Source organism: Salarias fasciatus, chromosome 22, assembly GCF_902148845.1.
Source record: "Salarias fasciatus chromosome 22, fSalaFa1.1, whole genome shotgun sequence".
Taxonomy (NCBI): domain Eukaryota; kingdom Metazoa; phylum Chordata; class Actinopteri; order Blenniiformes; family Blenniidae; genus Salarias; species Salarias fasciatus.
In genome coordinates, this window is record NC_043765.1 from 20,512,257 (window position 1) to 20,533,909 (window position 21,653).

At 41.9% G+C, this 21,653-nt stretch overlaps 5 protein-coding genes across 7 annotated transcripts; 3 read left to right on the forward strand and 2 right to left on the reverse strand.

Annotated features, from left to right (window-relative positions):
• The first annotated feature begins 990 nt into the window (after nucleotides 1-990).
• Nucleotides 991-3,571, forward strand: gatad1 (GATA zinc finger domain containing 1). The gene is made up of 5 exons (XM_030120695.1): nucleotides 991-1,438; nucleotides 2,143-2,265; nucleotides 2,347-2,406; nucleotides 2,518-2,701; nucleotides 2,777-3,571. Exons 1-5 carry the CDS (start codon nucleotides 1,250-1,252, stop codon nucleotides 2,965-2,967), a joined length of 747 nt encoding a protein of 248 aa, XP_029976555.1. The 5' UTR covers nucleotides 991-1,249; the 3' UTR covers nucleotides 2,968-3,571.
• A 729-nt stretch (nucleotides 3,572-4,300) lies between these two features.
• Nucleotides 4,301-6,875, forward strand: lrrc14b (leucine rich repeat containing 14B). Its single transcript, XM_030120851.1, has 3 exons — nucleotides 4,301-4,761; nucleotides 4,909-5,537; nucleotides 6,092-6,875. Exons 1-3 carry the CDS (start codon nucleotides 4,486-4,488, stop codon nucleotides 6,771-6,773), a joined length of 1,587 nt encoding a protein of 528 aa, XP_029976711.1. The 5' UTR covers nucleotides 4,301-4,485; the 3' UTR covers nucleotides 6,774-6,875.
• Nucleotides 6,876-7,190: 315 nt separating this feature from the next.
• On the reverse strand, nucleotides 7,191-9,161 carry uqcrb (ubiquinol-cytochrome c reductase binding protein). The gene is made up of 4 exons (XM_030120707.1): nucleotides 9,084-9,161; nucleotides 8,036-8,104; nucleotides 7,675-7,841; nucleotides 7,191-7,380 (listed from the first exon to the last, which is right to left on the reverse strand). Exons 1-4 carry the CDS (start codon nucleotides 9,100-9,102, stop codon nucleotides 7,303-7,305), a joined length of 333 nt encoding a protein of 110 aa, XP_029976567.1. The 5' UTR covers nucleotides 9,103-9,161; the 3' UTR covers nucleotides 7,191-7,302.
• Nucleotides 9,162-11,554: 2,393 nt separating this feature from the next.
• Nucleotides 11,555-14,709, reverse strand: mterf3 (mitochondrial transcription termination factor 3). 3 transcript variants are annotated; one of them, XM_030120229.1, is made up of 8 exons: nucleotides 14,634-14,709; nucleotides 13,726-14,090; nucleotides 13,456-13,602; nucleotides 13,162-13,351; nucleotides 12,899-13,046; nucleotides 12,738-12,809; nucleotides 12,487-12,648; nucleotides 11,555-12,373 (listed from the first exon to the last, which is right to left on the reverse strand). In XM_030120229.1, exons 2-8 carry the CDS (start codon nucleotides 14,087-14,089, stop codon nucleotides 12,179-12,181), a joined length of 1,278 nt encoding a protein of 425 aa, XP_029976089.1. In that variant the 5' UTR covers nucleotide 14,090; nucleotides 14,634-14,709; the 3' UTR covers nucleotides 11,555-12,178. The 3 variants fall into 3 exon arrangements, with proteins under 3 accessions (XP_029976089.1, XP_029976088.1, XP_029976087.1); XM_030120228.1 differs by having other exon boundaries at nucleotides 13,456-13,605; XM_030120227.1 differs by lacking the exon at nucleotides 14,634-14,709 and having other exon boundaries at nucleotides 13,456-13,605; nucleotides 13,726-14,107.
• A 247-nt stretch (nucleotides 14,710-14,956) lies between these two features.
• ptdss1b (phosphatidylserine synthase 1b) lies at nucleotides 14,957-21,478 on the forward strand. Its single transcript, XM_030120226.1, has 13 exons — nucleotides 14,957-15,228; nucleotides 15,343-15,434; nucleotides 16,793-16,837; nucleotides 16,922-17,046; nucleotides 17,187-17,345; nucleotides 17,454-17,605; nucleotides 17,953-18,094; nucleotides 18,233-18,345; nucleotides 18,560-18,625; nucleotides 19,585-19,684; nucleotides 19,830-19,889; nucleotides 20,069-20,147; nucleotides 20,245-21,478. The coding sequence occupies exons 1-13, from the start codon at nucleotides 15,050-15,052 to the stop codon at nucleotides 20,331-20,333; spliced, it is 1,401 nt and encodes a 466-aa protein (XP_029976086.1). The 5' UTR covers nucleotides 14,957-15,049; the 3' UTR covers nucleotides 20,334-21,478.
• The last annotated feature ends 175 nt before the right edge of the window (nucleotides 21,479-21,653 follow it).

A 21,653-nucleotide genomic window follows, 5' to 3' on the forward strand; every position in this document is an offset into this window, starting at 1 on the left:
TGAGGGATAGTGAAATAGAATACTGTTTAATGGAAATCCTGAACAAGAAACAAGAAATAATGTTTTAAAGCACGATTTTTTGAAAAAAATAAATAAATAAAAAAGTGGACATGTCAGCAGTCCTCGGGTTTTCAGGAAGTTGTTACACTAAAGTTGGTAAAGAGCATAGTAACTAATCATCACATTGTTTGCTTCTGCCTCTGGGATCACTTAGCCCCTGAATGTTTCATCTTCTACAAGTAAATCTGAGATGTATTTAGACACAACACCAAAAACAAGATACAACATCTAAGATTTTGAAGTCAATCCTTTGATACACAGTCAGCCTAGGCAGAGATTTAAGCAGGGGTGTAATGTTCTCCACCCTCTTTGTGTTTGATTTACATTTTGCACTTCCACCTGGAGTTGCAAAACTAGTTATACTACTTCTAGTTTTTTTCTGACACAATCAAAATATTTTTTTAAAAAACGGAACTAAATGCAGTTTAAATCTTGGGAAGTTTTTTTTCAGCCATTTCTAAAATGATTTTTCTTGATGAAAGCTTGAATGAACAAACCATATCAAATCTATTTGGAAAACACCAATATCTCTTAATATTACAATAAATATCAAAATGTCCATATATTCTTATGTGAAGTCTAGGAATAAAGTTGACGTTACAGACATTTTTGGGAGATTTTACAGGTGATTATAGTGTTGTTTGTCTATCTTTTTGTGGAGCAAACGTTTTCTGTTGGTTATGTCTTGTTGTCCCAACTAGGAATCAAGATTTTCACACGTTTCCTGCTTTAATAGCAAACCATAACATTTATTTAAAAAATGTTTTAAAGATCAGCATGTGAAAGAGTTTCCCTTTGGGAATAAAACTATTACTGTCTACTGTCACTGCATCTGTTGTTGTTTTTCTTCATATCCCCCTCCAGCCTGTGGAGGCGCTTGACTCAACAGACCGACCGGCTCAAACCGCAGAAGAAGAGCTGCTGCTCGTCGCCAACGCAGAAGAAGAAAAGTGACGTTCGCATCGCTCTGACATAAATAAGCCGGGGCCGCGCAATAATTTCTATGGTATCCGCATTAGATGAATGGCATATCTGGCTCTGTAACGTCTCCGTCCTGCAGCCAGGAAGTGTCGGCGCGCGCGTGTCCCAGTCCCCGCCGCGGTTTCACCGTTGATGGTCGGCGGGCGGACCGAGCGGCTCCTTCTCATTGTTGCGCTGCTGCCGTTCTCATCTCTCCACACGCTCCGGGATGCCGCTGGGTCTGAAGCCATGCTGCGCCATCTGCAAGACCAACTCGTCGTCCATGTGGAAGAAAGGGAACCAGGGGGAGATCCTGTGCAATAACTGCACGGGGAAGAGCAGCGGCGGCGGCAGCGGCGGAGCGTCGGGACCCTCCGTGTCCTCCAGCATTCAGCCCAGCAATGGCGGGGGGAAGCAGGTCGGTGAAGGCGAGCTTTCCTCCGCCAGGCAGGCAGGGGAAGGAGGGGCAATAAAAACACTTTACTGAAACTGAGAAATATTTCTCAGTAATTCTACGTTTGGGCATTTTTTTACTTGTACGCGATCACTGTAGGATTCTTAGGATTGGTGTTATGAGACATTAATTCTATGCAAAATCAACACGATCGATAGATTGTGATCGTTACATGTTAATTTGTACTGGACAAATGGGCAACGTACTCTAGTAACCCAGGGCTAGATTTATCATGCGAATAGTTTCTAATTAGCCCATAATCCAAACATTTTGATATCTGTACCTTATATTTTCATTTGTTTACCCCAGCAGCAGATGGGATTTGAAAGAAGTGGAGTGATTCCTCCCCCAGCTGCTGTGCATGGTGCATTTAACTAGATTTCCATCTTCTATACCGTTTGACTCTGTTCAGGGTCACAGTCAGTCCCAGCTATGGCTGAGGGCCACCACTCCATCACAGGGCAAACACTGAAACAGACAATCACACCTAGGGGCAATTTAGGGTCACCAACTAACCTCTCATGCATGTTTTTGGACTCTGGGAGGAAACCCATACAGAAAAGCCTGGCTGGTATTTGAGCCATGACCTTCTGGCTGTATGGAGAGAATAGGAGTCACGCTTATGGCTTCATTCCTTCCTGCTGCTAATTGTTTGTTTTCTTTTCCAGTCCAAGCAGGAGATCCACAGGAGGTCCGCACGACTGAGAAGCACCAAGTACAAAGCTCCTGCATCAGAGAAGAAAGTGTCAACCAAAGGGAAGGGAAGAAGACACATTTTCAAACTAAAAAATGTATGTCACGCATATACACTAACATTCGTCTTCTGGCATTAAACCATATATTTGACCTTTGAGTGTGACGTCTCTCTTCAGCCAATCAAAGCTCCGGAAGCTGTAGCAACAATCATCACATCAGAATCCATATTTTATAAGGTACAGTGTTTGATTATGCAGAAATAGAATGAATGTATTTTCCTGTCCGGTAGACAGAATCATGCTTTTATTATCTGTTTGGCTTTTTATGGATTGTACTTGCATCCACAGGGCGTATACTTCCAGACAGGGGATGTGATCAAGGTCATAGATGAAGATGATGGGAAACCGTACTACGCTCAGATCCGAGGCTTCATACAGGACCAGTACTGTGAAAAGAGCGCAGCGCTGACGTGGCTCATCCCCACTCAAGCCAGCCCGAAGGACCAGTTTGACCCCGGGACGTACATCGTCGGTGAGCCAATTTCTTTTCTTTTTACAATCCAGTTTGTTTGACTTGTGTTTCTAAAAATGATGTGTTCCACATCAGGTCCAGAAGAGGATCTCCCCAGAAAGATGGAGCACCTGGAGTTTGTGTGTCACGCCCCCTCTGAGTACTTCAAGTCCCGGAGCTCCCCGTTCCCGACCATCCCCATCCGGCCGGAAAAGGGCTACGTCTGGACGCACATAGGACCCACGCCGACTCACACTCTCAAAGAGCCAGCCAGTGGCAGCACTTAGCAGCGCCGTGATAAGGACTCAGTCTATTGCTTTTAACCATATGTAATATATATATATATATAACTATAAAACAGAGAACCACAATTATTTCTTCAGTTTGAGGACAGGAAAGAAAAGGTGTAACTACGTCTCAACTGAGTTGTTTGCACAGTTTTGACATTGGAATATTACTTTTTTTACTTGATAATAAATCCCTTCTTTTCTTAGCACAGTCTCTGACTGTAACTTCTTCATAAAAGTCATATTTGCATTAACTTTTGAAAACTAAATAATTCTACTGGTGCTTCGATGTTTTCCTCCTGCAGCACACCTGATGGATTCAAGCTTTTTTTCATCAGGTCTTTTCCGGAATGAAAAAATTTGCTTAATTTGGATTCCTGCGTGTTTATCGCTTAACTTGGTAAAGATGCCTGTCAGGAGCAAAATAATTTCATCTTTCGAACAATAGAGTCTTTATACCCAGCTGCCCAGAAGACAAAGTCTCCACATCTGGTTCTGCTCTGCTTCTCCAGCCAACAGACGATGAACAGGACTGTTTGGAGCTGAAGCAGATGAAGCGTGATCGCTGGACTGCGTCACTGGCATCAGGAGATCGCCCATGTTCAAGGCCTGAATAGCTGGGAAAAGAAATGAAAGTGTTCTCTGTGGTGCATTTCTTTGCTTTGTAACCAAAAGCAGATGATTTTTTTTTAATGATTTAATCCATGCAGTGACATTTTCAAGTCAGATTAAAATCATGATCAATCAGTAATATTTAGCATACAAAAGCACACAGTTTTGAGAGCGACACATTGGTCACCAGATGTAAGCATTTAGGGATTTTGGAAAAGCAGTGAAAATGGGTCCAGCCAGGACCAAATCAGAAAGGTTGTTGCATCCTTCTGGAAAATGGAGGAACTACAGTCCATCCAGTCTGGAGTCACATTTGTGTAAACCCAAAACAGCAAAAGGCTGCAGGCTTCAAGACACGTAGGTCTTCAGAACTACACAACAGTTTCATGTTTTACATAATCGTTGCTTGTAGTCATGATTTCTTCTGCTGGGAGAACATAAAAACAAGTGAATACCATTTATTTTAAACATCATAAACCCTTATATGTATTTCTGCTCCAAAATAGTTTATGGATTATCGAGGGTGTGTATTGCACTGACATAACAAAATAGTGTGAAGTTGCTGCAGGTCTCTCGACGCGAAGCCTTCCAGCAGCATTCATATATTGTTCGCGCTAATCTCACTGGCAGAAGTTGCAAAGACACGCCGTGGCCAACGAAGGACGTGAGACAGCTGCTTCTATTAATAACCGCAGCCCTCTCTTACCGAGCACGAGGGCCCCATGTCCCGCCCCGCCACAGCAAGACCGGTCCGGCACAAATACAAAAACAACCGGGACAGACGGAAACAGAGGATATCAACAAAGGACAGCTACTGAGGATATAAAACACCGGCTCACAGAGCTGTCTGAAAGCAGCTCTCGTCATCAAGAAAGAAACACCTGCTGGCACGGCAAATCCCAGAACATGAAATCATTACGATTTCTCGCTGCCGAAGGATTCATTCACACCGGCCCGAGTGCGCTGGACAACCTGAGCTGTCTGTCTTTTAACATCTACCCTGTTCTCTTCAAGGTCTGTTACCTGCATGAGCGGGCCGACCTGCTGCATGCTGTGGTTCAGACATGGCCGCTTCCCGAGCTGAACATACAAAGACTCCTGGGAAAGACTGCAGACTGTCAGCTGGACCTCACTTCTCGCACCTGCCGGGTTTCTCTGCAGGCGATTCTGACCGGCTTAAAGGTACTTAAACAACCCGAGCACTGCATGACTACCTGCTGGCTGTGATCGATGTCAGATTCACGATTATTCAGGGTGCAGGAGATGGCTGGATTGATGGAGGTTTCACCAGAACATGATAATAACAATAAATGCACTGTGCCTTTTCAGGATTATGTTTTGTCTCCTCCGACAACCTATGCCAAGAGCCTTCATCTGGTGGACCTGACTGCTCTGAAGGACACGGAGCATCAGGCCTGCCCCTGTAAGTCCACCCTGGGCCGATGGGCGAGGACCCAGCTGCTGACCCAGATGTGCTACGAGACCATGGTGGCGATGCAGGCCAGCGAAGTGTCCCAGTCCGCTTTCGAGACGGCCATCGACGTTCGCCTGAACGGCTTCGTCACGGGCCGCAACTACGAGCTGGTCGCTCAGGCGTTTCTGCTCCTTCGCTACTGTCCTCTGAAGCTCCGCTTCGTCAGTTTCAGGGCAGATTCTCTCGCCCTCAAGCAGCTCTTCTACATCCTCCGACTGGCGGAGCCAGAGTCCATAGCGAAACTGGAGGTCGTCCACAATGTCCCTCTGGAGGCCCCGCACCTGGAGGTGCTGCTTTCCAGGGTGGAATTCCCCAAGCTGACGTCTCTCACGCTGCCTGCCGGAGCCTTAGATGTCAGACGGCTGGGAGCCGACGACGACGATCTGCTGGCCACCATTGGCAATTTGTTGGCCCAACTGAGAAGCCTCACTGAGTTCTATGTTGGTTTTTCTACTCTCACTGGACACCTGCGAAGACTGCTCAGGTGAGTGCAGGAAGACACTCTTTCTACTTTGTAAACAAGGTGGTGGATATAGTCCCAGCCTTGATGTCCAGACTTAGGCCTGTCGTGGTATCAAAAGCTTTAATGTAGGTCACAATAATCACCTCTAACCAGGGTCACAGCACACACAGGCTTCAAGGGTCTTGTTTTAACGGTGGAAGGCATTTTGTAGTTAAAATTGTTGACCCGACGCCAGAGCGAGGACAGACAGCTGCCCGACGTTCACAAACCTGCTTGTTGTTCGCCTCAGGTCAAATGTAAATAGAACGGTAGCAGACGTGGCTCAGGTGACCGAGCAGATTTGCAGGATTAAAGCTCAGATTCCAGCCTCGGCGTTGCTGAAGTGTCGGCAGACAAAACACTGAGGTGATGACACTTCGTGCGGCGGCTTTGTCACCACCTGACTCTGAGTGTGACTGGAGAATGTTCAAGAGATGTGATCTGCTCAAACAAACCTACAAGTTTATCTTTAATAGGTTAAATTCACTGTATGAAAAGCCGACTCTGGTTAATTCATCTTTATCTCATCTATCCAGTCCTCTCAACACGCCCCTGCAGTGCTTGGAGTTGGCGAACTGCTGCCTTAACCGTGTGGATATGACCTACCTGTCCAACAGCCTCCACAGTGAGAGCTTGGTTCACCTGGACCTCAGCGGACACAGCATCTTCAGCTCCTTCTCCACTTCCTTCCACAAACTGCTCGGCCGCTGCTCCGCCACGATAACGCGCCTGGCCCTGGAAGAGTGCGACATCGAGGACGAGCACATGGACGCCTTCACCAACGCCCTGGCTTGTTGTCAGGGACTGGAGGAGCTCAAACTTCTGGGAAACCCTCTGAGCTCTGCCGCACTGCAGAGGTTGTTCTCCACGCTCACTGCAGGGTTTCCTAAGATGAGGTACATCGAGATACCGGTTCCCCGGGAATGCTACTCCGAGGACGTCACCTATCCCCTCGACGATTCAGTGCTGCTGCAGTACGACAGAGAGCTGTTCCAGGAGACCAGAGCGCGGCTGATGGGCGTCCTGGAGGGGGCCGGCAGAGGAAGCGTGGAGGTGTGCACCCCACTCATGGGAGCCTACGATCCAGACATTAATGAAACCAGCAATGAACTGGGGATGTCCATGCTGAAATCTTTCAACAGCGTCATCGGGAACTTCATAGAGACGATCGCTGATGTCAACAACAGAAGGTCACACGTTAAGGCTGATGAACAGTGAGGTTTAGTGTTGAAAAAAATAAACCGGAGGGACGTAGTCTGGCCTGCAGCTCAGATTCTGTAAATATATTTGTGAAAAAAAAAAAAGTAACCTTAAGCTAAGGGGATTTTGAGTAGCCGCTTTAAACAACTTGAATTTTTTAGACTTCTTCAAATTCAATAGATATTTTATATACAGTGTCAACTGTGAGAACAGCTTTAGTTTGAGTATAGAATGACATTAAATGTAGCTCATGCAGTGTTTATAGCCGACAAGGATATTTTTTTTAGTCATTCATGTTGGTATATTAAAGATCTGAATTTTGTGTTTGACTGAAACTGTAACCTGAATGAAAAAATGGCATTCTCCTTTGATGAAATAAACATGTTTTTGTCTGTCGAGCAGTCCAACTGCCACTTACATAAAAAGACGTCCACATCTTTCAAAATGTACATTTCTTTAATGATTATTGTTTCTTATAGGTTACATTTCATTTAAAATATTACACCAGGGGACGACCACACACCAACTGAACAGGATCAGGAACCATTTACTTCTTCATCCACTCCTCTCTCTCTTTCCTCTCACGGATCACCTCATCCAGATATGGTGTCAGGTAATGAACATCCTGAGGGAAAACAAAGCAAAAGCAACATAAGATCACTTCATAAAGCAGGTAACATCAGAAAATAATAGTGAGAGAGACTCAGCAGAGCAAGTTAACACCTTTTTTTCCAAGCTCATGACTGCAATAAACTTTACACTGAGAAAGTAGTGATTTTTATACCATCAGCCTACAAAATTGCCTGACAAATAAAGTATGATCTACTACAACTATGCCTGCATGCCAAAGTCAAATCTACAATCTGCTACACAATAAATTGAACCTCTGAAAAAAGTCCATATGATCACTGAAATCCACCTCTTCATATTTTGTCCACTGCTCTTTCGGGAGAATCTGCTGCTTCATGGAAAGATCCAGAGCTCTCTTGATCCTGAACATCCTGTCGTTGTACACGCCTTCCGGGATCCTCCTCAGGGCTTCTTTCACATCTGAATCTTCATAGATTGTATCATCCCGCATCAATCCTGTAACAGACGTGTTTAACACTGATGTCAAAAGTAAAACTATGTGGGAAAGACGAGAACAGAAAATGTCCTTCAGGACTATTTTTGGAACAGTTTTATATTTTTGGTCTTGTAAACACTAATCTCACCAGACACACATCTGAGTATTTATCCAACACACAGGAAAGACCTATGATTCTGTGAGGTGGCCTTACCGAGCTTGTTGAAGCCACACATGTTGTAATACCATTTACGGAGGCCGACAACAAGCCTGCCGGTTGCCGCTGTGAACAACAAAGATGCACAAAGGTGGGAGATCAGTATAGCTGCTCTCAGTCCCAGGGATCATTATACCATCATTTCCAGAGAAATGACAAGTCATATCACATCCTTGCTGTAACAATTTAAGATGAAAAACAGAAAGCAGCAAATGAACTTTTTTTTGTTTACTCAGTAACATTTCTTATCAAAAATAATCTACAACAGTGTAAAACAGGAAGGTACAATAAAAATAAATGGCAGAAAGTATGACTTGTAGAGTGAAGTGAAATGTAAGTGTATAATTGAAGTGTAACCAAACAGGACATGCGTGTGCAAAATAAGTGAAGTTATTGACATTAGAGTTGACTTGTTTTTCTGAAGAAGCTTAAATTCTTAAAAGCTCAAGCTCAACTGTGTTAAAGATGTCAAAATATTGCGTGTGTCCAATGCGAAGGACGAGGCATTGTAATTAGGTAACGCTTTAAGTCCTCTATACGAATCACTTAAACAGTTTAAACGGTGTGTGAACATCTGTGTGCTGCATGATATGAACCTCGCAGAAGACAGATTACACAGTTAAACATTAAACTCCACCAGTCCTCTAATGACCCCCCTGTAGCAAAATGCTAACGCTAGCTTCGCGACAACTACGCGCTGTTGCACAACTTAACACCAAACAAAGGTCGGACGACACGATTGTATTTCAGCACTAAGAACATTTTTCGTAATTATCGGATCATAATTATACACGCTGGCTGTATCAGAAACAGACATTTAATATTTTCTACATCAAAAGGCGAAGTAGCGTTAGCTAACTGCTAGCATCAACTAGCACGGGGACACTAGAGGACACGCGCCATAGGGTGAGCTGCGAGGCGGTAAAATGCGCACAGCATAGTGTTAAGCTGCTACGGTGAGGCGCTGATCACACTGGAATCGTACATTACTGACTGTGACAAGTCAATTTGAGCCCGAAACATAACAGAACACAACGTAATTTACCTGGTGCCCTCGCCGCCATGTTTACCACTGAAGAACGACCGCGGTGGGTTGTGGGTAATTAGTGTCTGGTCGATTACGTAGGCCGTTTCGCGCAAGTACGTACTTGGAGAGTACGTACTTGATGACATCATTGTGTATTAACAACGTCTGGGTTTGTTTTCATATCATGATGATCTATATATTAAAATAATAATAAAAGCAATATAAGATGACTGCTTATAGCGGGACCAGTGACAGGGAAGCATTTGTGGAAGACAGTTGGCGTGGGTTGACAAGTTGCTGTATAAAACTTTGGAAAAAGGTTAAAATGACCATATAGGATGATCTACAGAGATTGTAGAAAAATGTGGTAAAATTTCTTGTACCTTTTCTGTCACATAAATGCTGTATATTAGACAGTGCTAAACTATTACTGCCTGCCATCCTATACAACCTTTCAATGTCTATTTATCTCCTTGGAGCTAAACTAAGAATAAAAGCAGGTGATCTGACATGTCCTACAAGGACAATTATTTCACTGCTTTTTTTGGTTAGTTTTTAATGAAGATCTGTGGTGTATTTTGCATGAATTTACCAGCACTCCTCATAAATGCCTGCCTTTTGTCATACGTCCGGTAATGTCTTCAATTATGATGCACTGCATTACATTTCTCTAATATCCATCATACTGTTAAACACATCATTAAAGCTATTCCTTTCTCTTTTGAGTAAATACATAAATAGATTACATTGTTGAGCAAAGAAAGATATAAAAGGTGTCTAATAAAGAAAGTCAGAAGTTAAAAGAAACTAACAAACTTCGTCAGAACCTTCAACAGTAAAAGTACAAATAACTTTGAAATGTCACGAACTTTAAAAAAAAATGGTATGTTTTTAAAAATTCTGTAGATCGTTTTTTTTTTTTTTTCCTTTATCAGGAACAACAAAAACAATATGTACAGGTCAATAATCAGGTGTCAGTCCTGGCCACTTTGTTTTCTGGAGGTGATGTTACTCCAGCTTTCAGGCTTTCCAGGGAGAGCATCCTGTGGTTGATATACTGTGATGTTATCATGGTGGGTATTCCTTGAGTATCCTTAGTGTTTATGTTTCTGATTTGTTTCTGATTATTGAGATATTGAGATAAAGTTTTGTTTGCCAGTGGTGTCATGAAGACAACTGGGTGTTCCAGGCATGGGTGTCCATCATCACCCAGCTGATGGATACAGTACAGTAGCTGGTACATGATTCAGGGTTGCCAATATAGACATCAACAAACCTTCCTTTGGTATCATAAATATCCTGCAGGATGGTAGAGGGGGGAAGTTTTCTGTTTAGGTAACAGTTTTGCTCTACAGGTGGAAGAATTCTGATGTGGCTCCATCAACAGCTCCAGCAGGATGGAGAAATGCCTGATGGCCAGGAGAGCAAAGCTCCAGGTTCCTCCGTCTCCTCCTGTCTGGGGAAGTAGATCACTCTGAGATGATGTTCCTCCACAACACTGGATGGTCCGGCAGACCTCTGCCTTTGGCATGCAAATTCCAATGACTCCCTCCAGGGGCTTTTTCCTGGAGCAGCATATGCCTGGAGCACCCAGTTGTCTTCATGACACCACTGGCAAACAAAACTTTATCTCAATATCTCAATAATCAGAAACAAATCAGAAACATAAACACTAAGGATACTCAAGGAATGCTCACCATGATAACATCACAGTATATCAACCACAGGAAGCAACTCTGGTAAAATACCTTGCAATTGGCTTTCAGATTATGGCTTTTTTTTTTTTTTTTAGCTTGCTTGGACATAAAATCCAGCCCTAAAGAGATCACAAAGTCTCTGAGGAGGACATAAAATCAATAAGAATGACACTTTTCACAAGCATTCAAAATCAAGACTGGATGCAGATCACCACTGGATCAGGGTCTGTTTCCTCAGTAGTCTCTTGATTGAAATAGTGCATGATGTTAGTTTGAATGTACAACAATCATCAAGTATGACAAGCAGAGGGCATTTACACCACTGAGACAAAACATCATGTTCAATAGTAACACTCACCACTCATTTTAAATATTCATGTCAAGCTTTAAACATGAACTGTGAGGTGATCGGCCAATTGGTTCATGAAGTGTCATTTTGAACTGCAGTGTTTATAAATGGCAAACATGTAACTTTATGTCAGATTGTATCTTATGCAGAGAGTCTGTTCAGTGCATTTAAAAAGTGTCATTTTGTACTGCAAAATGTGTGTAAAGCACAAAATGTATCCAGTTTTGGAAACTTGAGGCTTTGCTTTGTCAGTTTAAATAATTGTGCGGTGCATGTCAGTGTAGTGTATTAGCAGGTGGGGGTGGGGGGGGGGTGGGGGGGGGGGGTAACTAATACGTAATGCTCATGTGTGAGTTTCAATAATTCTTATTGGTTGTCAGACGGGTTGGCTGAGGATGAACAAATCTAAAGGAGCAGAAATAAAAATGTACATTTGTGATATATTTTTATTCATGCAGAGTTTCATGAAGAGCGATTATTTCCAAGTCTGGACAATTTTGGATGGGAATGCCGGAGTAAACCTAAATGATGAGGCTGCAGGTTGGTCAGGTCAGGAGTCTTGATCACAGGTAACACAGCGGTACTTGCAGAGAAAAATCCAGCCAAGTGAGATTTCTTTGGAAGCCTTGTTAATTCTATTTCAACAGTGACGACAACAAACAGTTCAATTACAGGGATCCCCATCAGGAGATGAAGCAGCAGTTTCCTCAGAGACTTAATTCCCTTGTCGAACTGTTTCAATGTGGCCTGGCTTGGGTCTTTCAACCTTTTTTGAGAAGGAATCAAGGACGTCAACGTCCACGATTCTTTCCCAGAATTGAACATATGAGGATCATTTCAGTATGTAATTATTTTGTACACTGCAACCAAATGCAACAAGAATTTTACAAACACCAGCCTGAACATAGCTTTATAAATTTGTCTCAAACATAAAAAGGCAAATAATTGTCACAGAAGAATTCAATTCACATTTCCCATAAAAAACAAACCAAAAAAAAAATCTTATGTACATAGCTGGCATGATGCCATTTATCTTATGTTTCACATAACCGTTCACTCATGGAGAATCAAAGAGTCTTCTGGAAAAAATCAAAGTCTTCCAGCGAAGCCAAAGCCACTTCAGAGCAGAAAGCCTCATCAGGTAAAGACACCAAGCGGTCCAGGGAGATGTAGTTAGTCTGGGTTGGGTCATACTGGGCTTTTCCAAGGTATTCCAGGAAGAGGTGGCGCTCTCTGAGACGCAAGAACTTGCAATTGAGGGTCTATAAGAGCATAAATCAGGATAGAACAAAGTTAGAATTTCAAATATAAACAAAGCACAATGTAAACTTGCTCAAACCTCATCAAGAAAAATAAGCGGATAACACTACTGTACCTGGGGGAACTTGGTGATCAGAGAGTGAGGCACCTTCATGGTGTTGTGGAGGAAGTCAAATATCTGGGTGAGTTTCCTTTTATTGGCGGTCAGTACTTTAGGGACAGCAATGACTATGTGCTGGATTTCATTTTCCTTAAAGCCAAATTCTATTTTGCACACCTGAGGAAGAAATTTACAAACAGCTTTTAGCATCTAAAAAAAAAAAAAAAACAGTATACTTTTTAAACATTTCTCCTGTCGATTAGTACCTGCAGATTTTCTTTAACAGGCTCCAAACTGCCACACAGTAATCTGGGAAGACGAGCCACAATGTTCCGAGTCTGAAGAACAACACAAAATTTTGACTTAACAACAAAGTAATACCTTGTGTAAAAATATTCTAGAATACATCATATAAAGTAAATCATACATTAGATGCACTGAGTTTGAGTTGTTGCTGATAGAAAGCCAGTCTGTTGTCGAGCCTCTTCACACTGAAGTTGAGCAGATAAGGAGCTCTGGAGACCATTGATGCAATGGTCTCTGCAGTGAAATTCTTTGACTTGAGATAGTTCACCCTTTAAAAAAAACAAGAGAAAAGATTAGTAAGAGAAAATCACACCCAGAGAATAACGATGCCCTACTGCAGTATGATATACTGGTATTGTAATTTGTGACTTAAAATGTTAATACCTGGCCTCCAGATTTTCTAAACTCTCAGTCAGAATAAAAGGGTTGTGTGAGATGATATGTCCAAAGCGAGAGTCCTCTACTCCGATGTCTTTAAGAAAAAGCAGGCGTGGTGCCACTTCTCTGTCAAAGTCGAGCCTCAGCAGCATTGAGCCGACATTGGGCCTTTGTTCCAGCTTAAACAGATTCACCCCTGAAGAAGAGAGGCAAAAAAAAAAGAAAGAAATCTCTTTTAAGAACATTGCCAAGACAAATACAAGTAGAGTGTTCTCAATGGTTTGTCAACGATTTGATTACCTAGCTGAACCAGCTTAGTAAGCGTCTCTGACGCGTCGACATAGTCACTGAGAGTGGTAGACATGGGAGGGATGGAGGGAACAGATATGCTGATAGCTTCTTCACTGCTGATCTCCTCCAACGGCGATAATTCAGGAGCATCCAAATCTGCTGAATGTTGAAAAGACAAATTGGATCAAAATACAAAACAAAACCAGTACATTTGAAATTGAATTGGAACTTCATAAATGAATATGTTTACAAAATTAACTGCTGAAAGCTAATGCGTACCCAGTGAGGTGTGACTTTCCGTTGTCAGCAAGGCTTCTGTGTTTGGTAGTAATGGATTCTGGGGCACAACAGCATCACTTCTGGACAACTCATCTGTCTGCTTTCTGTCCTTTGCTTCAGTTGTTAAATACTTCACCATTAGGCCATTGTAGTAACACATCTCTTGCTTCCACCTCACTCCGGACTGAACTGTTCTGTGATCTCTAGTGCTGAATAATCCAGAGGAGATGTTGGTTGGTATCCTTGTTGTGGAAATACAACGTTGAAGCTGAGTGTAAATCTTCCAGGTGCTTGCCCCTGCTTTGGTGCAGACAGGACTTCTGCACCTCAGACAGAGTTGTACACAGGCCGATGCCATGGTCATTCTGGAAGACAAACACATGACAGTGTGACATTCATGACAGAAATTGTTCGGTTTCAGTTTTAACTGAGCAAAAGTTTAAATGATCAAACCAAACAGTGATGCCAAGGACCTGCAATATGAAGAGTGTCATAACATGTACTTTATAGACAGAGCAATACATGATCACAGCTTGGGTCCACGTGGATCTTTGCGCGAAGTGCGGATCAATTATTTGCGCAGTGCAATTGGTAGATTGCGCAAATGGCCCAAAAGCATCCCATCTAGCATGACAGCATCCCGGCTGCTTAGTGCTTACAGTGTATAACTCAGACAGATGTGCAGTCTGACCACCAAAGCCTCCCAGTTTCCGGAGTAGAACCAATATTGTTAACATGACGGAGATTAAAAAAAAAAAAACGCAGTGTTGTTGCTGGAATGTTGTCCTACACGCAGCTAGCGCTTGACCCAGATACACAGGTAAGCTAGCAAAACACAACGACACACTGTGGTTTATAAACAAAAGCCAAATGGACACAATAATACAGATGTTTCCCGGTTAACTTACCTCTAATGCATGAATTAAAACATCACCCTCCAAACTATCGCGCAATGTCGACTGTAATTCACGTGCACCGTAACGGAAGTGGCGTCACGGAGCGAGACATGCCAGAAAGGGTGAGGTTATGTCTACAGTTCATGCATTTAAGACACTTTTAATAGAACAGGATATTAAACAATGCAATTAGAAGTGTATAAAGTTCTATATAAACCTTATATTTGAAATACATGGGTATTTTTGTTTTTCTGTTTCTTCTGTGATATTGATCCACGGTGCGGACACCCCCTCTAAAACAAGTGGTTCAGTCCGTGCGCCTCCAGTGACTCTCCGCAGCATCCTGTCTAGTCTACCTGTTTCTCAACTTTTAGTTTTCGTATTTGTGGAAGTGACAGCAGCTCGCTGTAATCCACGGCAGCGCCATCATGGCTGCCACTGCAGGTAATCGAGTACCGCAGAAGGAGGACGCCAGCTATAAGTTACATTTCCGAATGATAAACGAGCAACAGGTGGAAGATATCTGTCTGGACTTCTTCTATAAGCCGCACACCATCACCCTGCTGTCAGCCACTGTCCTCAACCTCATGTACTTTGCCTTCACCAGGTGAGTAACACCATCGAAATATGTTTGGTTTCTGGGTTTGTTTTTTTTTTTTTTTTGTTTTTTTTTTTTTCCAAACAATAACTTGTTCTCTTTTGTAAACTTTTATTGTGACAGGGACGACGGAAAATCAGACAGCAACCTCCGTGTGGGACTACTGGTGGTCGTCTTCTTCTTTCTAGTCATCAGTGTCCTGGCCTTTCCTAATGGTAAACTATGGAGACACATTGATACACCACTGACACCAGCTTTCAAAAAAACAACAACACACGTTTCTAAAGCCAACCTGAAGTATGCTCATAATGACAGGTGTTTTGCTGAGATTTTTCTTTTAATGTAATAATTATGACCATTGTGTCATCTTCAAAAGATACCTGTTTGTCCAATGTAGATGATTATATGTGTTACGGCCTTTCTTCAGCTCATACAGCTTGCCAACTTCAAGAACATCTGTCTGACTGAATGTGGGTTTAGAAGAGAATAGAAATCATTTATTATTCTCAGAGGGGAATACTTTAACTAATGGAAGTGTTCAGAATCTTGCTCAAGGACACTTCTGCATGTGGACAGGGAGAGACGGGGAATCAAACCTGCAGCATTGAGATTGAAGGACAACCACTCCACTAACTCAGTCGCAGCTGCCTCAGAGAGGTGCAGCGAGAGAGGATTGCTTCACTAAACTCAGAAAAACATTCATTCTTTACTGAAACTTTTAGTGAACTGTTTTAGTGAACATTTATTCAGAGACACTGGTAAATTGTACTGAGTTTCATCAACACCAAAATTTAATTGCAGTTTTCTCTTAATAGTCCATTTATGCTCAGCGAACTATATTGCTTGTTGCTGCCAGTCTGCCATCATATTATATTATGTTGTGGATTTGATTTTGTTTTGTCAACCTGTATTTATTTTCAACACTGGCCAAACTTTTTCTGCTTGATCTCATGTAATATAAACATCATTTCTCATATTATTTTTTGTTTTCAGGAAATTGCTATGCATTATCTTTTCATGTGAAAAAAATAATTTAATTAAATTCACATCCGATTATAATAGGTAAATAATATTAGCAAATAATTCATTTAGTACACATCGAAACAGAAAACACAACATGCAAACACACACTCATGCTCATCAATAAAAATATTACACATACGGTTATGGTCACCCCGAGCCAGATTATATTCCCAAGTGGCTTACAGCAGGATTGAAGAAGAGAAATTCAGAAAAATACAATGATCGTCTATCATCCTGTTGAAAATTACAGCTGATATTTTTCGTCAGAGTTCTCCTGATTACATTAGTTATGGGGACATTTCTTCATTAGTCCTGCAGGAGAGGAATTAATTTGCAGAGCAAAAGAGAAAAAAACAAAGAATATGTGCAGAGCATAGAATAAAGTATACCCAATATAACATGACATAGACAGTATACTATATAAAATATAGTGTGTATATATAGCATGAGATAATATATGAACAATGTATAATATTGGACTGATGTATGTTGTCGCTCTTCTAAAATGTACTTTGGAGAATGAGTGAAGTCACGATGCGTTCTGTCTCAGGACCTTTCACCAGGCCACACCCCGCAATATGGAGAATGGTGTTTGGTGAGTTCTCAGAGTCATGTAGCTGCACGACTTTAACGAAGCGTTCTTTCTTCTCCCTAACTCAGCCTCTCCTGTCTCGCTTAGGTCTCAGTGTCCTGTACTTCTTGTTTCTCGTCCTTCTCATCTTCCTCAACTGGGACCAAGTGAAGACTCTCATGTACTGGCTGGACCCCAATCTGCGCTACGCCAAACGAGAGGCAGATATCATGGTGAGGATGTTTCTAACTGTTAACCAGCAAGTGGCTCACATTCATTTCAGGTCTGGTTTAAAGTAAAAAAAATAAATTATGACACATTTGATAAGAGATTGTCACATTAATGTTTGTTTTTGCTGTTGTTAATATCACAGGAATATGCTGTGAACTGCACTGTGATTACGTGGGAGCGCGTCCTGAGCCACTTCGATATTTTCGCGTTCGGCCACTTTGCAGGGTGGGCGATGAAGGCTCTGCTGATCCGCAGCTACGGCCTGTGCTGGACCATCAGCATCACCTGGGAACTCACTGAGGTAATGAGAGTTTCCAACGGATTTTGTTAGAAAACAAAATGTTGAACTCATCCAAAAAAAAAAAAAAAAAAGCCCTCTTGATGAAAACCGTCTCTACTCTCCTCACAGCTGTTCTTCATGCATCTTCTGCCCAACTTTGCTGAGTGCTGGTGGGATCAAGTGATCCTGGACATTCTGCTGTGTAACGGAGGAGGCATTTGGTTGGGAATGACCGGCTGTCGGTTTTTGGAGATGAGGACGTACCGCTGGGCCAGCATCAAGTCAGTGCTCTCTTTCTCTGTCTGCTTTATTTTCACTTTGATTGTCTTTTTTGTGATGTTCAGTTAGATTTTAGGATTACATGGCAGCAAAATGCCTCAGATCTTCAAGTGTTTCTAAAAATTCTTAAAAAAAAAATTGTTATTAATCAGTAAAAAATACTTGTACTGATGTTAAATGCTTATAGTGATTAGGTGATTGCAGAAGAGCGCTGCCGCCGTTCAGTACCTGAATGATGACTCTGTCTGTTTTTAAAATCCAGAATTGGAGTGTGTGTGTGTGTGTGTGTGTGTGTGTGTGTGTGTGTGCGCGCGTGTGTTTTGATCCAATCTGAAATATCCCCATCCAGAGAAATCCACTCCACCCCGGGGAAGATAAAGCGAGCCGTGCTGCAGTTCACTCCTGCCAGCTGGACCTTTGTGCGCTGGTTTGATCCAAAATCGTCCTTCCAGAGGCTGGCAGGCATCTACCTCTTCATGATCCTCTGGCAGGTAGGCTGAGCTCTGAATTGACATATTTTTTTTCAGTGTGCTCTCCCATGGTCTTAATCTTGCAAAGAAAACCAATAACTTGTTTATGAGAACGCTTCGGTTGAATCCTGTTTTGTCGTCCTTGTGTTTCGTTCGCAGCTGACGGAGCTGAACACGTTCTTCCTCAAGCACATCTTCGTCTTCCAGGCCTCTCACCCTCTGAGCTGGTGCCGGATCCTCCTCGTCGGAGCCATCACGGCCCCCACCGTGCGGTACGTTCACGCTTCATTACAGCTCCGCGCTGCACTGACAGGCAGCCGGAAATTACATACAATGAATACAGACTTAACAGGACATAAAATGCTACATAAATTGTGGAGCTGCAAATTGTGCTTTTGTCCCTTAAATGATTTCCTGTTATAATATCTTGTTTATCTGTTTTTTTTTATGCCATTTTCTATTCCTGTCTTGTTGAACCTCTTTCAGACAGTATTACGCATACTTGACAGACACTCGGTGCAAAAGAGTCGGCACACAGTGTTGGGTGTTCGGGTATGTATATGTCACTTTTCTTTGCTTCTCCATGAAAACTTTCATGAATATTTTTTGGTAAGTGTTGCTAAAATTTGTCAGTTTGGCCTATTTGACAAAAAAAATACTTCTAAATTCACCAGTAATGAGAATTGCCTGTTGAGCAAACATTGAACTTTGATCCTGGCAGGTTTGCTTTGATTGCCTTCATATAATACCGATAGCATTGTGTCTCCACTGACTGTGTGCGCTTGGCTGTAAACAAACAGATCACGATGGCAAATGTGAACAATCAACAGTGCAACAAAATCAACAGTATTCCAGATTGTTCTTCCATTCTTTCTCATCAATGTAACATTTTTGTACTGGCAAACAAGAAAATTCCAACATTTTCATGTAACGGTCTTTACACACTTTGAGCTGAACAATGGCGTGACACTGTCTTCTCATGTCACCAGCTCAAGCAGCATGATACACACCACCGGTGACAAGCTCTCTTTTCAGTCCGTTTTCATTTAAATTATTCATTTAATTTTCCAAATCCAGAGGGGTTTCATTGGCATCTCTTAAAAATCTGAATGGATTTTTCACTTAATTGAAATTCATGACGTTATTCCAGTTATTGACCTCATCTCAGACACAAAGCTGCCGATGCCCCCAGTATGCTCCAGTTGCTATAGCGACGAGACCAGACGAGAGCGCTCCTTCTCCATACTTAACATTTCGACCACTCTCTTGTCTGGGCCGTCCTCCCCGCTGTGTTGCAGCTGTGGATCGTGGGTTTAGGGGGGAGTGTGGAACATTTGTGTAGAGAAACATGCATTTGGACTTCGAGCTGTGCCGCAACACAGAAGTTCAAATGCAATGCAAGCGTTTGGCCAAGAGGGGGGGCCATTGTAAAAACGCAACTTTCTGTGATAGTAAATTTGGAAATCAGACACTGATCACTCCCTAACTCTGTTATTTCTTCTTTCTTGAAGTGCCATCGCTTTCTTGGAAGCTCTTGTTTGTATGAAATTTGGCCACGATTTGTTTTCCAAGACTCAAATCCGCTATGTTCTCCTGTGGCTGCTCTGTCTGGTAAGAAAATGTGTGTGTGTGTGTGTGTGCTGCGTGCGTGTAGAGCACAAACGCTTTTGCCTTTTTATTCTGTATGTCATTGAGTGACTTTATTAGAAAAGACATATAGAAACGGCTCTAAATGTTCTCTGTTCTTCATCTCCAGGCACTCATCACACTGCTCTGTTTATATGGGATGGTGTGGTATGAACAAAATAAAATGAAGGTGAGTTGACTCCTCGAAACTGCTTTAGCCAATCACAGCTGACAATGGGTGAAAATGAGTTTATTGCTCTAATTTGCCCAAAGAAAATAATTTCAGAAACGGCTGAAACTGGCTCAGTTCTTAACGTTATGTGTCTCTTCTCCATCTTGCCTTTCACTCTGCTTTCCCCTGCCTTACAGAGCACTTGTGTGCCAAGTGAGGACCGTCTGGACGGCAGCGTTGCTGACTCATGTCGTTTGGTCCCAGATGGCGCTGCAGGTCAGTCTCACAGCAGGGGGGCCGGGCAGCAACTCCTCTCTAAACCCTCATCCTTGATGTTTCTCATCACTACGCCTCGTGTCGCTTTGCTTCCCAGCTCTGAGGACGAGTTTGCAACCCACCAAACGGAGGAGAGTCTCCGGAAGGAACAGATTTGTGAATGGCCATGGAACAAAGACACAATAAACAACCTGAGTGATACACAATAACGTTCACCTTGTGGGAAGGAGATAAGTGAACGGTAGCGTGACCTTAAGGAGAGAAATGCAGTGTGTTGTTAACAGAGTACGCAAATTTGCATCGGCAGTTTTAAAGAATCCCTCAATGCCAGAATAACTTTGTTAATTATTTCCTAACAGGTTGTAAAATAATGTGAAATTCAAAGGCAGCAATAAAGTCTTTATCTACCCATAGACATAGTTTGAACTATTAATACACACTTTTTTTTTTAATTCTTTATAAATATTTCTAAACACACTTATTTATTGAAGATCGATGTTTTGCATAGGATTTTTAGCAAGAAATCACTGTAAAAACAACATTCGCGCCATAAGAAAGCCCAGCATTGTCTATTTAAAAGGAAAAATAGGTGTTTTACTCTCAGGTGAATACGTTTGTCTACTCAGGGCTGCACAAACTGACGACACACTTCCTGCCATTTACTAAAGGCACTTAGACATTTTGCACTGGACTTCTTTGTTGGTTTTGTTTTTGAATTTTATGCTATAATAATGATTTTAATGGCTTTTTTATATTAATTTATATGAACAATACATTTTTTTCTAGTTTTACGATGAATGTCTGATAACATTTCTGGTGTGTTTGTGTTGATGTCATTTTTGACTAAATGTGACATTTTAAGCTTATGTGCAGCACACTAACAAATGTTTGTCTTCAAAACAAAATGTAAAATAAGAATTATTATGTGAAAATGTTGAGATGTGTGGGGGTTTTATTAAGGGGGGGTTATGACAGCAGCCGATAGTCACAGCCGTGATTATTGTTGTTGTTCAAGTTTGTTTTTTGTTTGTTTTGGTTTTTTTTTTAAATGAGATACTATTGCATTTTGTGTGGCATGTCCGCATGGGCTATACCTAATGTTTCTTAACAGATTTCATCGTGTCATGTTCAGCTGTGCTGCGTTATAAACATTCTTTAACATTAACCTTCCGCAGCGATCACAGTTTTTAATGCTCATAATGCAATACTCCTGCAATGTTTTAATGATTTCTGTTTTTTTTTGTACACATAATACCCATATTGTTTATGCAATTTTGATATTTTTTTTACATGAATGTAACGGTAACTAAAGGAGAAAATAAAGATAATTGAAATTTTGTTGTCTGCAATTTTACTGTTAATTTAACAAAGAATGCAGGGTACGGGAAAAAAATGTTAAACCTTTTTCTAGCTTTTTGTGTGATATCTGGAGAAAAGCTATGCAATAATAACCTAAGGTTTTGGAAATACCGTAGTTAAAATGTTGAATGCTTTGAGTACTTTCTT